We start from the raw sequence: 14,707 nt of genomic DNA on the forward strand, positions 1-14,707 counted from the left end.
ACTGGATACAACTGAAAAAAGAAACTGTCTTGGCATGGGTTTTTGAAGCCCACCCCCAAATACCATTATTAGTTTTACTGGTTCTTAACAATGACCTACAAAATTGTACCTCATATTGTGCCACCCTTGGTTCTTTGTTTGATGCATACATGGGTTGTTTCCCACATTAAACTATAAGCTCTTTGAGGGTAGACCCGTACATACCAGGCCATAAGGATGGGTACATAATGGATGCTCACATAATACATACTTGTTAACTTGCTACATTTAGTGACCCTGTACAATAGGGAACAAAGGCGGTGGATAAAGGAAAAGAAATATCTGGAATAAGGATGGCAAATACCCGTTAAGATTCTCTCCCAAGTTACACTCAGAGCAGGCATGCTGAATGATCATTGTTCCCTCCTCAGAAGTGTAAATTCTGCCTTCGATGCTTCACCACAGTGCTCCTGACAGGTGCAATAAAAATTCAGAGTGAACACATGAGGAGAAAAATGTTTCCTATCCTTGATCACTGTCATTATACCAATAGCTCTGATTTGCTTGAGCCTGTTTTTCAAAATACAGTTAAGCACAACAAGACAAAAACAAAAACCTATGAACGATGCAAGATAAAGTTTTAAAAAATGCAGCTTGTTTTATTTTTATATAAACTAAAACACCAGAGCTCATTGATTCCTATATTAAATACATAAATTATAAAATAACCATTCATAAAACTTTACATACAATAAATTGATTCCCATCTCTACGGTAATACATACATTACATGTACATGTTCAGTGTACTTCAGAGGGATCATCCTGGTGAAAGTCAGTCAATTTGTATTTCTCTCGCATTAATAAACAAGCACTGAACCAATATATGGAGTCATGCTAATGAGATGGAGATAAAGAACCCCAAATGAGGCAGTTGATTGGATGAAAGCTCTGAGAAATTGGTCCCCTGGCCACATTAGTACAGTAGGCATCTGGGGAATCATGTATTCAAATACACTGGCTCTCTACTTGAGTCCCCAAAGAATTGTATCTTGAAGGTTAAAACACGCATAAACCCTTGTTGGAACGAGATTTTTAGCTGAAAAAATAATGGGGCTGTGGGATAATATTAATGCTGTAGATCATACTGGACTTTCTGTTGCTCTTTCTAGAAAACCAGTGGCATCACTACAAGGCTGGTTCCCGGCCTGAGTAATTGGAAAACCAATCAGTAGTTCTTTGCCTCAGTCAACAACAGGGAATCGTGGTAGTGAACTGAAGGTAGGGGAGGAAGGAGAAGAGGCAGGGAAGGAGGAGAGCACAGACACCAGATGCTAACCCAAAATATGAGTTACCTAGCAGCATCAGAAAAACCCCTTCCTGAAGTCCTCAGTCCTAGGACAGAAGTACACATCTAGTAAGTGCTCACGCCATCATACTATGTACAGAATATATATGCGCATATATGTACATATTTATAAAAGTGTTTGGATTTTGATCTGTCTCATTGTAAGAAGTTACTATAGTTAATGGGGGAAAATAGGCACATTTTGTGAGATGTCAATCAAAGGTAAGTGATTGCTGTTACTATTGGATGCTGAGGATGTGCTTTTGGGAAATTGCATCACCTACACTTTAGCAAGTTTGTAGAATCTTGATTGTAGGCAAAGTTGGACACAAACTTCTTTAGCTACACCACCTCCATCCTACAGAACTTTGACATAACAAGGATGGAAATACAAGCACGGATGCAAAGATCTCAATGAGAAAACACAAATACAAAATCAGGGAACTTCACCGAGTCGGTCACCTGCATCTCTGAGTATGATACATTAGGTTGAATATAGCAAATTATAATCCTTCTATTTTTGTCACATTGCTCCTTGAAGTAGATCTTTAGTAACTTGATTAAACATTGGACTTGGACCTTCAACAAGAGGTTTCTTTAGGAAGAACTGAACTACCAAATTAAAGGCAACAAAGGAATGTGAATCTGCCCGGCCCAGTACTAAAATGAAATCACAAGATCAACTCCACCCTTCTGTTATGTCTGAATCCTCTTGCCAATACACCTGAAATTCAGTCTCAAGGTAATATATTATATAGAAGTAACAAGGCGGTTGAACAGAATGGAAGCTTTTGTCCTTTAAGACCTTGTGACCTACTGTTTTTCCTTTTAGAAAGGAGAAGTCCACTTAAGGAAAGGCTCGGGCCCATCCTGAAAGCATGAACTCATGACATAAATAATCGTCTAAGGTTTGCTTTGATTACTGATCTCTCAGATGTTATATTGAGCTTTTTCAATATAGTAGATAATGTGTTGTATACATACACCATACGTATACTGTATATATGTGTATATATGTACATATATAGTGCCACTCTTTGACAGATCAAAAAATGCAATATTTAGAAAATAAAATGGCTATGCTGTCCATCTATTTCGATGTACCATAACACACATGATCCAATTATTTAAACATCAACACAAATTATAAATATTATTTTTACAGCTCCCATGAAAACCTAGGCAGTTTTTAAAAAACACTTCATTTTGAAACAATGAACTTTCGAATTACATTGAAGACATTGAACATGTGAATCACACAGTGGGTTTACAGAAAAAGGCGACAGTAAATATGCAAAAAGGAACAAGTTTATCAAAGATTTAAACAAAAATTAGTTGCAAAAAATACTGTAGCAAAAATTATTTGGCAAAATTGTATCTTCTATATTACCAGAGAATGAATGTCCCCTTTCTACTCCAGCGATGACTGATGAGCCCTCTACATCATTTCTATCCTCCTGAAGAACCAGGCAACCTATGTGAATGCTTATTTGTGAATGGCAGAAAGATCAAAGCAAAATTTATTCTTCCACCTCTACAACCTCCCTATTGGCAACGATTTCATTTATATGACATAGGTTAAAAGGGATCTGATACTTATTTTCAGCACATTCTAGTGTTTCCTAAAATAAAATGTGGGTGACCAAAAAAAAAAAGGTTAGACAGTCAAATTAGTAATAGATGCTTGCTAGTATAGCCAAATAATTTTTGATTTTGTTTTTCCTTCCTCATGAAAATTTTCCTGTCATGAATAACTGTGCCAGAGTGGGACTTTCATTTTAGGGCAAACTATTTTTTAATATTGTAAGTTATGTTTAATTTTCCAAGAGATGCATACTTTGTTAAGAAAGATTAGGCAAATGAGCCCTGAAGAACGCTGTTCTGTTACTAACTCGTTGGCCAAATGTGTCAGGATAGTCAAGATGCAGAAATTAAAGATCAAAGTGGGGATTATGAACTCTCTGTAAGAAGTTCAGCCACAGTAAGCCTCTTCATTGCTAATGAGACACTCTTTACTGTTGCTAAACATTATCTGCAAGGGAAGCATTCATTTAAATATAATTCATTTCTGTGGATCCATGAGTGAAACACACATTTACAATTTTGTTAAATTTTTTGTAATTGTTGAGTAACAGAGAGATGTACCTACCAAAATATTCAGCCTCATTCAAAGATATGTTAATTATGAGGATCAGAAGTAAGACTTGGTAAAATATCACCATTTAGCCTAAAATCTAGAGAACTTTGCTCATCTCTTGAATGTTAAACAAAGAATCTCTCCTTTTGCATTCACCCTAAAAACATCAAAAGCTGCTTAGATGGTCATCCTACCTGTATTGTTCTTGTATGATTTAATGTGTGTGTGATACAATCAGATTTATAACAGATAAGGTACATGATCAAGCCACACTAGTTTACAAATGTTTCTGATAATTTAAACCAAAGACAGTGTTTAGATATAAAATTTAATATAAAGTTTCTTGGTGGAAAAAGCACGATGAAGAGAAGGAAAGTAGGTATGATATAACAGATGGAGTATGAATTTGCTCAGATGGACCCTGGAATGGCCAAGAAAGAGCAACGGAAGACAGAAGTCAAAGACAGGGAAGAATACTTTATCCTCCTCCATATATTCTGAGACTTGAAAGGGCTGGGTCACAGACGGTAGTGGCACCTTCTTTTACATTGTCTGCACAATGAATGTGCTGTTCATATTTAGTGTAGAAACTACCTAGTTGAATGCAGAATCCAGCAGAAGGATATTTTGTATATTCCCAATAGGATATATTACTGTACATCTCCCCCAAATTAAAGGGATAATCAGACTAATTATGTGATAACTATCGGTTTACTCCAAGCCTTAATTTCATAGTTGGCTCTCCTAAGATAAAAGTGGAGTTTGGTTTCATGGCATGCATATGCAATAGAGAGAGCTAGGAGATGCTTATCAGTGAGATGATATTCTTCTATCTTGTTCAAAAGCATGAGATGATCTATTTACTACAGGTTATCAGAGACCCTGGCTCTGGATCTCTCAACCTTTATTGCTAGCAATATCCCAGGTAGTTTGATGGGAAAGCTTCAGTGCTGCAGGGCTTAGATTTAACCAGATGGAAGCACTATTTTATGACACAGGGGACTCTTTCTCAACAATATAAGAAAGTCAAATAATACAGCAGTCATCATTTTACAAAGCACTTTGTGCTACTTTAAGCACCTCTTGTTCGAGAATTGCAAAAAAAAAAAAACAACTTTATGAAAAAGCATTTAACCTCATTTTGCAGATGAGGAAACTGAGGCACAGAGAGGTTAAGTGACTGGGCCAAAGATACCTGGATCAGCAGTAAATATAAGGACAAAAAGTGGGACCCCAGCATTCTAGCCTTTCTTGCCTATTCTTCAGTTATTGTTCTGGCTTTGAAAATGCCAGTGCTAAAACCAAAGAATAAGATACTGAACTCATGTCTGGAAGGATTTGTGTAGCATTTCATAGAAAGAGTTTCTGGTTCCCTACACACATTCTTTAGGCATGGGAGATCTAGCCCTGTAAATAAAACCTTGACAATTTGAAAAATTGAGGCTGTTTTGTTATCTACAGTCAATGAGGTGTAAAATTAGGTTTCAGGAACATTTATTGGCTCTCAGAGCTGAATCCAAGACTAAGTATTACATAACTTAGGAAAAGTACCAGTCTTCTAATTGCCTCTGGTAGAAAACGACCTTATCATAACATATGTTGCTTCTGTATAAAAAAAGTAGAGCTGTCTTGCTGTGGTCAGCTCTCTGGGGGAAAAAATGTTATCAGTCTAAATGACAAGAGGTCAGAATGCTCTAGGCATATCAGGATACTTTAAAAAATAATCATCATTTTATTTAATATTCACATCTCTGTGGCAAACTCAACTGTTGGTAGAAGTTTACTTATCGCCTCTATTGTGTGTTTTTACTCAAATCGTATAACATATTTATTTGCAGGCATTTTAAGCAGCCATTTGAAAACCGGTATTTTAGAAATGGATTCAAAGATGCTCTCTGGCCCGTGTTCCCTATAGACGTTGGCATTCGAAAAAGAACTACGTCAGGGAGCTTGTGATTTAGAGCATCGTCTTCTTAATTTTCGATAGCAATGAGATCAGTCTGTTCGTGGAGGAACACAGATGTGACAGAAGGCCAGGGAAGCATCAAATCTGCTTTTATTTCTTATGTTACATTTGCCGAGGTCCTTTGCCTCGCCTCGTTGCCAGTTTAGTTGGGGCTCACTGTGATCCTCTGTCATCTGTGGAATGCATTCCACAAGCTTCACCTTTTGCAGAAAGACCAACGGGAGACTGCTTTTCTTCCCATTCACACTGTAGATGTCTCTGTTCCTGAGTTTTAAACAACAATAAAGACAAAAAGCAAATCCCTGTAGTAAGAAACCAGACTTTTCAAATGAAACATTTTATTGTAAATAGCTCCTCATAGGTATTCCTCGTGCTTCATTCCCCACCCTCCCTTGTTTTTTGTTTGTTTGTTTTGATTTTTTAAAATGTTTATTTCGGGACTAGAGTTTCCATGGGGTGTAGTGTTACATTAAAATGATCCCCCTGCACAGCAGGGGTAGAATGTTTCTTTGTAACTTTGGTTCCATGCCCAAGACACATCTTTCCTTGATCTGCTGAAACTGTTTCCATTGCTGATTTTTTTTCTTTACACAATATATGTTTATACTTCTTCTCTTCTGGTTTGACATATACATGTTTCATTAAATGCAGCATATATTGTAGATTTTCAACAGGGTCATGTAGGAACTGTCAAGTAAGAAACCTTGAATAATGGCTTTAAAATACACAGTTGTAGTCCTGGCTACAGGGTAGTTCTTAGCATTTGATCTCCCTCTCACTGTTGTAAACATTTCTGCCATCTTTGAAGGTTTAGAGGCATTTGCCTTTCTGGGGTCTTATCCATGTTTTCGGTTACTCTGTAAAACAGAGGGAAAATTCTTTAATCATCATTTCTGTCCATGGCTGAAACTGGAAAAAAGCTCTTTTTTTTTCTAAAGAAAAAAAAAATTATTTACCACCTCTTTGAGCTCTACGATCTTCTTTAAGTTACATCAATGAAGTTTCTAAGCTTAATTACTTTGATTTTAAGTGAGAAAACAGAATGATCTATTTTAAGGGTTATTGCAACATAATGCACATAAAGCAATTAACAGTTCTTGTTTCATAATAAGTGGCCTGACATATTAGCAATTATGATTGTTGCCTTTTCTTCTGTGGCCTTCTAAGACAATACCTTAAGAAGCTCTAATGAATTATATCCCCAAATATAAATGTAAGATTTTAAAAAGCAGGTCTGTCTATGCCCTTCAATGACTTACTTTTATGTCACACTTCCTCCTCAACAATTGTACGCAGTACCAGATGGTCTCCACCCTGAGGTCCTGACCTGGGAACTATGCCATACAGGGTTTCTTCATTGGCTCCAGTGATCTTCCTGAAAGAGGTACGTCCCTGGACTATGCCAGTTAGGATTCCTATCCCTATTCCTCTTTAAGTCTCTATGTCTGGGTTTTTAGTTGGTTAGAAGTTAAGGACATAATAATCTCTTCCTCCAAACAGGCAAAGACAGCACAGAGGACATGCTATCATGTACTATTTAAGAACCTGGCCTGTTTCTATATAATATATATACAAATATACTATATGTATACAAATATATATGCTATATGTATATAGTATATGTATGTGTGTGTATAAAATAAATATGTAAACATAGAAAGTCTTTTACTTACAAACTTTCAATTTATACATTCTCAGAGATAAATCCTAAATTCTGTTTCAAAACACACAGGCATCATTTATGCCTGTCACAACTGAAGTAAAGCCCATCATTTCAATAAAACCATGTTGGTTTTAAAAAAAAAGGGGGCTTGTAGTCTCCCAGAATATTAAATTTCTGTACAGTGAGTGTCTGTAAAGGAACTAGGAGCAAAGCCACATTTATTCAAACGGGCATTCCAAATACGTGAAGCACTAGCCATCGATGACCAATTTTCAGTCAACTAAAGGTCAGTACACTATAACTCAAACTGTACAGAATATAAATTCATCTTGGTTCTGAAAGCTGATATTACAGAACCTCAAGGATTCTTTTCAGTGGGTTCCTTAATTTCAATGAGCTTTAGTTTCCTCCTCTGTAAAACAGCGATTGCAGCTATCATTTCTGAGAATTTACTACCTGCCACCAGACTCTAAGTGAATGAGCACAGTGATGTCACTTCTGACCTGAGACTCTAGTATCCAAGTACCCACCATGCCAGTTGATTCATAGATGACACTTAGCGAATATTAGTCGGGTCCAATCGGCAGACTACTTATGTTCACCATTCTTGAGGGTTTTCTAACTGCTAGAAGGTAGTTTAGATCCTAATTTATGGGCCACATATTTAGAGGCATATTGATTAACAAACTGTAGCCACATCCTGATCTCTAGTTATCACAAGTAACTGTAAATCCTGGACAGCAGTCACGCCCTCTTCCTGCTTCCTGTATCTCTATAAAGGTCACCACGACCCAACCAACTGCACCATCCAGACCTCTAAGGGCCTTCATGACACCTTGCATTCCATCAGTCCTCATATACAGTTTATCATATGGTAGAATATTCAATAAAAGATAGCTCTTATTATTGCCTCCATTTTACAGATGAGGAAACTGCCCCACGAGAAAGGCAGGAAATATTGAATGAAATGTAACTGAAGTCAGAAGATCAGGGAGGCTTCCCTGAGTCCCTGATTTTACACTGGGATGGGCAGTACAAACGGATATTAAATAGTTGACCATGGTGTGGGAAACATGTGGCCCGAGTAGATTCAAGTATGTCTCAAAATGCATGATCCAGGACAGAATGCTTGCTATGTCCTAGGAAGTTGGCTTTTAATGAGTCTTTCTATGTGCCAGGTACTATATTGGTTGCTTTACTTATATAACATCAGTTAATCCTTAGGAAAATAGTAGATGCTAACACTTGCTAATTTTTTATATTAAGAAATTAATGTTTAGAGAAGTATAATAGTATTTATTTTGTAGAATCACTCTATTAAATACAATAGATATGAAATGTACTCTTTCAACCACAAAAGAGATAACCTCTTCCTCTTCCTTACCATAATATCATCACTACCATTAAGAAGTATTTATTGATTGGGGCACCTGGTAGCACAGTTTGTTAAGCATCCAACTCTTGACCTCGGCTCAGGTCATGACCTCATGGTTTGTGAGTTCAAGCCCTGCATCGGGCTCTGTGCTGATGGCGAGGAGCCTGCTCGGGATTCTCACTCCCTCTGTCTCTGCCCCTCCCCTGCTTGTGTACCCCTTCTTTCTTTCTCTCAAAATAAGTATATAAACTCAAACAAATAAAAATAAAGATAAAAATAATAAAAAAAGAAGTATTTATTGATGGCCAACTATAAGCTAGGCACTATCTGGGTACTGGGGTTACAAGGACGAAGAAAACATGTATGGTCCCTGCCTTCATGAACCTATATACAATGAGGGAGAGAGGCATTATTAATTAAAAACAGCAACAACAATAACAACAACCAAAACAAGCCAAATGCACGTGAAATGTTGCTGGGAGTGAAATCAAGGAAGATTTCCCTGCAGGAATCACAAGTGAGCTGAGTTCTGAAGGATGAGTGAGTAGGTGTTTACTAGATAAAGCAGGGTTGAAAGTACCATGCACACAAAGACTGTGTGGGCAAACCCCTGTGGTAGGCAGAAGGGAGCAAGACTCATCAAGGGAGATCCTAGAGCAAGAAAAAGCCCAAAGAGACCATCTGCAGTGAGAGGACACAGGGCTCTGTTGGCCACGTGAAGGGATTGGGATTTCCCCCTAATAATGATACTTTCCCAGGAATGGAGCATGATTAGATTTGTTTCCTAAAACGGACTCAGTGGCCGTGTGGAGAATGAGTTATAAGAGTGTCTGGAGAAGCAATGAACTGAGTTAGGAGGGTATCCCCACTAGGAAGTTGGGGTATTTGTTCATGTATCCTTTCCTTTGTTCACTTATTCTTGAGGTTATTCTCCAATGACATATAAAGAACAAATCACACACTTATCTTTGTATTACACTACTATGCTATCAAGAGCTACAATCTAACATGTCATAAATCTGCTTTCAATTTACCCAACTATTTACTCATTCATCTGTCTACCCTTTTGTCCATATGTCAACGTAAAATGTATTTAGTACCTAGTATGTATAAGACACTGTTGTAGACACTGAAGATACAAAGATAAAGCATAAGCCCTACTCTACGCTTTCTTAATAGTCTATGTAAGACAGATAGGGAAACATTCTTAATATGACTAGATGAAGGCTAATAGATACATCTACATAAAGACTGATTAACTGGCATACAATGATTCATCTTACAGACCTGTCCTACCAATATAAAAGAATAAGGAGCGAAATTCTTTATTTGAAACAATAAATATAGTAGAGTTCCTGTTGCCATCTGTTTTCCACAGGCCACCTGCAGGCCTTGGTGGGAGGAGAGACTGAAAATTATAAATAAGAAATGAACATTTGCATATTTTAATGGAGAATTTGTAACTAATGACCTGTGGCTGTTCTTATACTGCAGTATATATTTTTAAAGGTTTTTTTTTTTTTGGATCAGAACAATAATACAGTATTATGTGACTTTTAATATGTTTTATGTTACTAGACAGGAAGTGAAAATACACAGCTATCAGGTTCAAGAGTTCGTGGCTGACACAGGAATCATTAAAAAGGAACCATGGTACGGGTGCCTGGGTGGCTCAGTCGGTTACTCTTCCGACTTTGGCTCAGGTCATGATCTCGTGGTTCGTGAGTTTAAGCCCTGCGCTGGGCTCTGTGCTGACAGCTCAGACCCCGGAACCTGCTTCAGATTCTGTGTTTCCCTCTCTCTCTGCCACCCCTCCCCTGCTTGTGCTTTGTCTCTCTCTCTCTCTCTCTCTCAAAATAAATAAACATTACAAAAAATTAAAAAGAGAAAAAAGGAACCAGAGTACGTAGACAAAGAATCATGATCACCTGTTTTCTGTCTGGTCTTCCAAACTTCATAATGAACAGAGCTGGTTCTATCATGTTCTTTATTAAACTGTCCCTCTTCAGAAGAACAGGGTTTTCAGTGAGTTATCGTAACCTGGATATAACAACCCAGTGATAGCTACTTCTGTACTCCTCTCATTTTCTTCTTTCCTTTGTCTCCTGAAATAACTAATATGAAAGAATTTGTGGTACCCTACTTATTTCGAGTAAATATACAGAATGCATGGACAGATGATATCTCCTAAAACTACCTGGGGTTCCCCTCCTTAAGATAAAAGTCCCAATATAATCCACGGACTTGCGTTACTTAGCAGCCACTGAGAGCAATAAGGCAATAAGGGTACCTTCTTGGGAGCCTTCAGCAGCTTCTAGATCATCACTGACAAAAATGACTTAGGTAATTGTAATTGCTAAAAGAAAAAAAGCATGAGTCGCTTCACTTTAAGGAGGATATCTTTAAATATACTTTAAGTTAGTCTTGGGTTTAAGAGCAGAATACAAACCCTTAATTTAGTAGGAAAAATATTTTTATGATTATGTGTGTAGCATGCCTTTACTCTCTGCAGACAAGCCAAGCATTTTTCTCCCTGATTTTTTTCCCTATCTCTAGCTCATCTGCTATGGAGATAAAAGTGGCATTAATCAATTTCCAGGCATGTCTTATTTAAATCTAGATTACTCCCTGAAAAGAGGAGATGAAACGGCAACTACTTGTTCTGGTTTAGGTGGTAAACTACTTGATAATGCTAGAGGTTATAATTTCAAACTTATATATTGACAAATTCAGTAAACGTGATAGCCAGCTTTTAAAAATAATACCAGCTAAGAGTTGCTGATGATTGAACTATGTTCCAAGTGATGCAATTAGTCCTTTATATGCACAATCTCATTTAGTTCTCTCAATATAATACCATGGTGTGGGTAATACAACCACTTTACAGACGAGGAAACCTAATCTCAGGTGGATTAAAGCTACCACGCCATAGCTTGTAAATGGCAGGATCCAAACTTAACAGTATATCTAACTTCGAAGTTGTAACTCTAAACTACTCAGCCATTTTCCCATACGTATTTTAGACTCCCCAGATTCCCTGTCACACTGATCTGCTATATCCTTATTACTTATAATCATGATCTTTCATTCAACAGACAATTACTAAGTGTCAGTAATGTGCTACTCTGGAGGAAAAGCAAATTAAGTCTTGTACAACCCTCAAAGAGTCACACAAAATGGGAAAAGGTAGAGGGATGAGCACAATGTAATTTCAAAACCCACTAGCCCAGCAGTACCACCCACATTTCAGAAGACGCCTCTGATTGCTTATATATACAAACAGAAATGGTGCTCACAAAGTGACAGCAATGCCCTCTCCTTTGGGAGGCAGCGTGGTGCTTAAAAGTGGCTAAAAGCCTTTACAGTGAGGGTCTGGGTACAAATACTAATCCTGCCAATTGTAGCTCTATGGCCTTGGAAGTTCCCGTGCTACTGTTTCTCCAACTGTAAAGAAAGGAATAAAAGCAGCCCTTACTTTACAGGGGGCATTTTGAGGATTACTGTATCTATAGCTCAGAACGGCCCCTGGCGTGTAAGGGTAAGCCATTAATGATGTGACTGTTCGAACCTACCCATTTTCTGACTAGTATTGATGAGTTTTGATTTTTCTCCCCTCAATTACCACATAGTACTTGTGTCCTGTTTCTTTATTATTCTTGGTGGGGGAGGGCTATTCGTTTTCTGATGCTCTGGCCATTCCTACCTCGTCCTGGAAAATCTCACCCATTTCACCTTACATTTTCATTCAATTTAAGAGACACAGTCTTTTCCCTATGTTCTGCAGGATTACCATCCTTCTTGGCAGACAAAGGACGGCTGGCAGGCTGAACAGAAACTCTTTCGGAAGAAAGCATAAAGCCAGAAGGTTGGTTATATGAGGACATAAACTTTCTGGGCATATATGCTTAACTGCTTCCTTGTATCAGGCCATGCTAATGTACTTTTGCTTGTCGGTTCCTCACGTAGGTAACAGGGTTGATACCCATGGAGAGAAAGTGTCTCTTCTCTATTTTTCAACTTGCTATAGAAAATGTTGAATAACATGAGGCCCAGGGAAGATCCCTGTGTAATGGAATTTAAGAGGAAAATCAAAGTGGACGCAGACCATGACGTATGGATTTAGAAGAGCACCTGGCCCTTGCTCATTTTTAAATAATGCTATTACGAGGTGCAGTTTCTGTACCCAGGGAGACATCAGACTCAGCTGGTATGCCTGTTAGAAACACAGACTGGTCTTTGCTTTCCACCTCTCCCACCCCTCCATCTCACCTCCACCTCCAGTAACCTGATCCACTGAGTTGGAGGTAAGGACTTGGAACCTGTATTTTTCATAGCTTTGGGAATCAGTGTCTAAGATTACTTATACATGTATTTGTGAGACAAAGACTTAATCATTGAGGAGTAATAAAACTCGCGTTTTTCTATATGGGCACTGAAAGTTAGCTTACTTGAAAAGAAGATCCAATTTCACTTAATAGCCTGCTTTCCTGAATTCTGATGAAATCAGACTGGGAGAAGGGGTTAAAAATAACCAGCCATTTTTAGCTTGTTAGGTTTACAGAATCAGAATTTTCAAGCTGGATGAGATACTAAAAATATACTGATATTTCTTCATTTTGCAGAGAGGGAAGCAAATCCTTCCATATATTAAAAGACTGATGAGAATACTAAGCCCCATAAACACCATGACTTCCCAAAGCAACACGGTTAACTAGAACAATATTCTTGATTTCCATATTTGGTGGTTGCTTTATTTTTTTTAATAATCACCCAAATGGGGGGCCCCTGGTTGGCTCAGTCGGTTCAGCATCCGACTTCAGCTCAGGTCATAACCTCACAGTCTGTGAGTTCAAGCCCCACGTGGGGCTCTGTGCTGACAGCTCAGAGCCTGGAGCCTGGAGCCTGCTTCGAATTCTTTGTCTCCCCCTCTCTCTGCCCCTCCCCTGCTCATGCTCTGTCTCTCTCTGTCTCAAAAACAAATAAAAGCATTTAAAAAATTTAAAAAAAATCACCCAAATGGACTGGATCTGTTTCTCACGTTTTTTACTTTAATCTTTTTTTTAATTGAAGCACAGTTGATACACAATGTTACATTAGTTCCAGGTGATCTGTTTCTCCTTTTATGGCATTTAAGCTAACCAAACCAAATGTATTTGTGTTTTTTTTTAAACCAAACAAACATGGGCATTACTAGTAACTGTATACAGCATCCTTCTGATCAAACACCTCTTAGAACCACATTTTGAGAATTAAATGAAATCTTACCTGAAGAGGCACCTTGACATCAAGGCCATAGAATAAAGGCAAGAGAGAAGAACAAGAATAGAAACAGAAACTGCAGAAGAAAAAGAAGAAGATTACATAAATCTGAATTTCTGTAGTGTCAACAAAACCTCAAACTTTTCCACTTTACTCAGGTCTGACCACTTGTCACATACATACCAAGGACCTCTTGTTTAAAAAAAAAAAAAACATGTTTTACTTATCTATTGGCAAAATAATGTGAGGACTAACTGGTGTCAACCAACATCAACTGATACATTTTACAACTGAGGTGGTCTAATAGATCATGGATCTAAGCTCCTAATTCTTTAAGTGAGAAAAGCAAGCACTGAATGGTTCATCAACAGTCTAATTGCATGTAATTTCAAGTCATAGTAAAGCCTTGAATTTAGACCTCCTGGATCCTACTTTATTATATATTATTGTCTGTTTTTTAATGTGTGACAGGGTAAATCAAAACTACAAAAATATGATCAGAGTATCCACTTCATCACTTAATGCTATCATTGTTTGGTTAATGTGAAGAAGGCATAGCAGAGAGAATATTAATACGTAAGGTAAACCTATGATAAATTATCTGCAGTGGGCTACTCCTGAGGTAGAAATGCAGACGCTATCAGTAATTACATCAGGACAGCAGGTGTATCCTGGGTCTACCCTGCATGAGCCAAGATGTGTGGTATGAAAGGTGCTTGTACATCAGAGGACGCCTTAGATAATGAATGAATGCATGCTGCTGTTCAAACCTCCATGCTTCGCAGATATTCTCTTTCTTTGACTCATAGAACTTAAATGGAGTCTGAATTGTGTCTCTTCGCTGAGAACTTTCTCCAGAAAAGCAGATACTTGGGTGGACAGACAGGCTTGCATAGCAGTGATGCATAACCAACTGCATACTAATTGTAGAAGGTCACAGGTCAGATCAGTGGTTTTCAAATACCAATTTCCTTGGTGAGG

The 14,707-nt window shown here is 37.9% G+C and overlaps 1 protein-coding gene across 10 annotated transcripts in view; it reads right to left on the minus strand.

Annotated features, from left to right (window-relative positions):
- Positions 1–612: 612 nt before the first annotated feature.
- Positions 613–14,707, minus strand: part of JAKMIP2 (janus kinase and microtubule interacting protein 2) — a 217,098-nt gene continuing 203,003 nt past the window's right edge. For 4 of the 10 annotated variants that reach the window (XM_045060664.1, XM_045060675.1, XM_045060662.1 and 1 more), the window contains one exon: positions 613–5,693. In XM_045060664.1, coding sequence (XP_044916599.1) covers positions 5,583–5,693 — 111 coding nt within the window. In that variant the 3' untranslated portion in view covers positions 613–5,582. Of the gene's footprint in view, positions 5,694–5,750; positions 6,287–13,732; positions 13,803–14,707 lie in introns of those variants that run through there. The other 6 variants (XM_003980955.6, XM_003980953.6, XM_019833985.3 and 3 more) reach the window with 4 other exon arrangements.

The sequence above is a fragment of the Felis catus genome, chromosome A1, assembly GCF_018350175.1.
Source record: "Felis catus isolate Fca126 chromosome A1, F.catus_Fca126_mat1.0, whole genome shotgun sequence".
In the NCBI taxonomy this organism is placed as follows: domain Eukaryota; kingdom Metazoa; phylum Chordata; class Mammalia; order Carnivora; family Felidae; genus Felis; species Felis catus.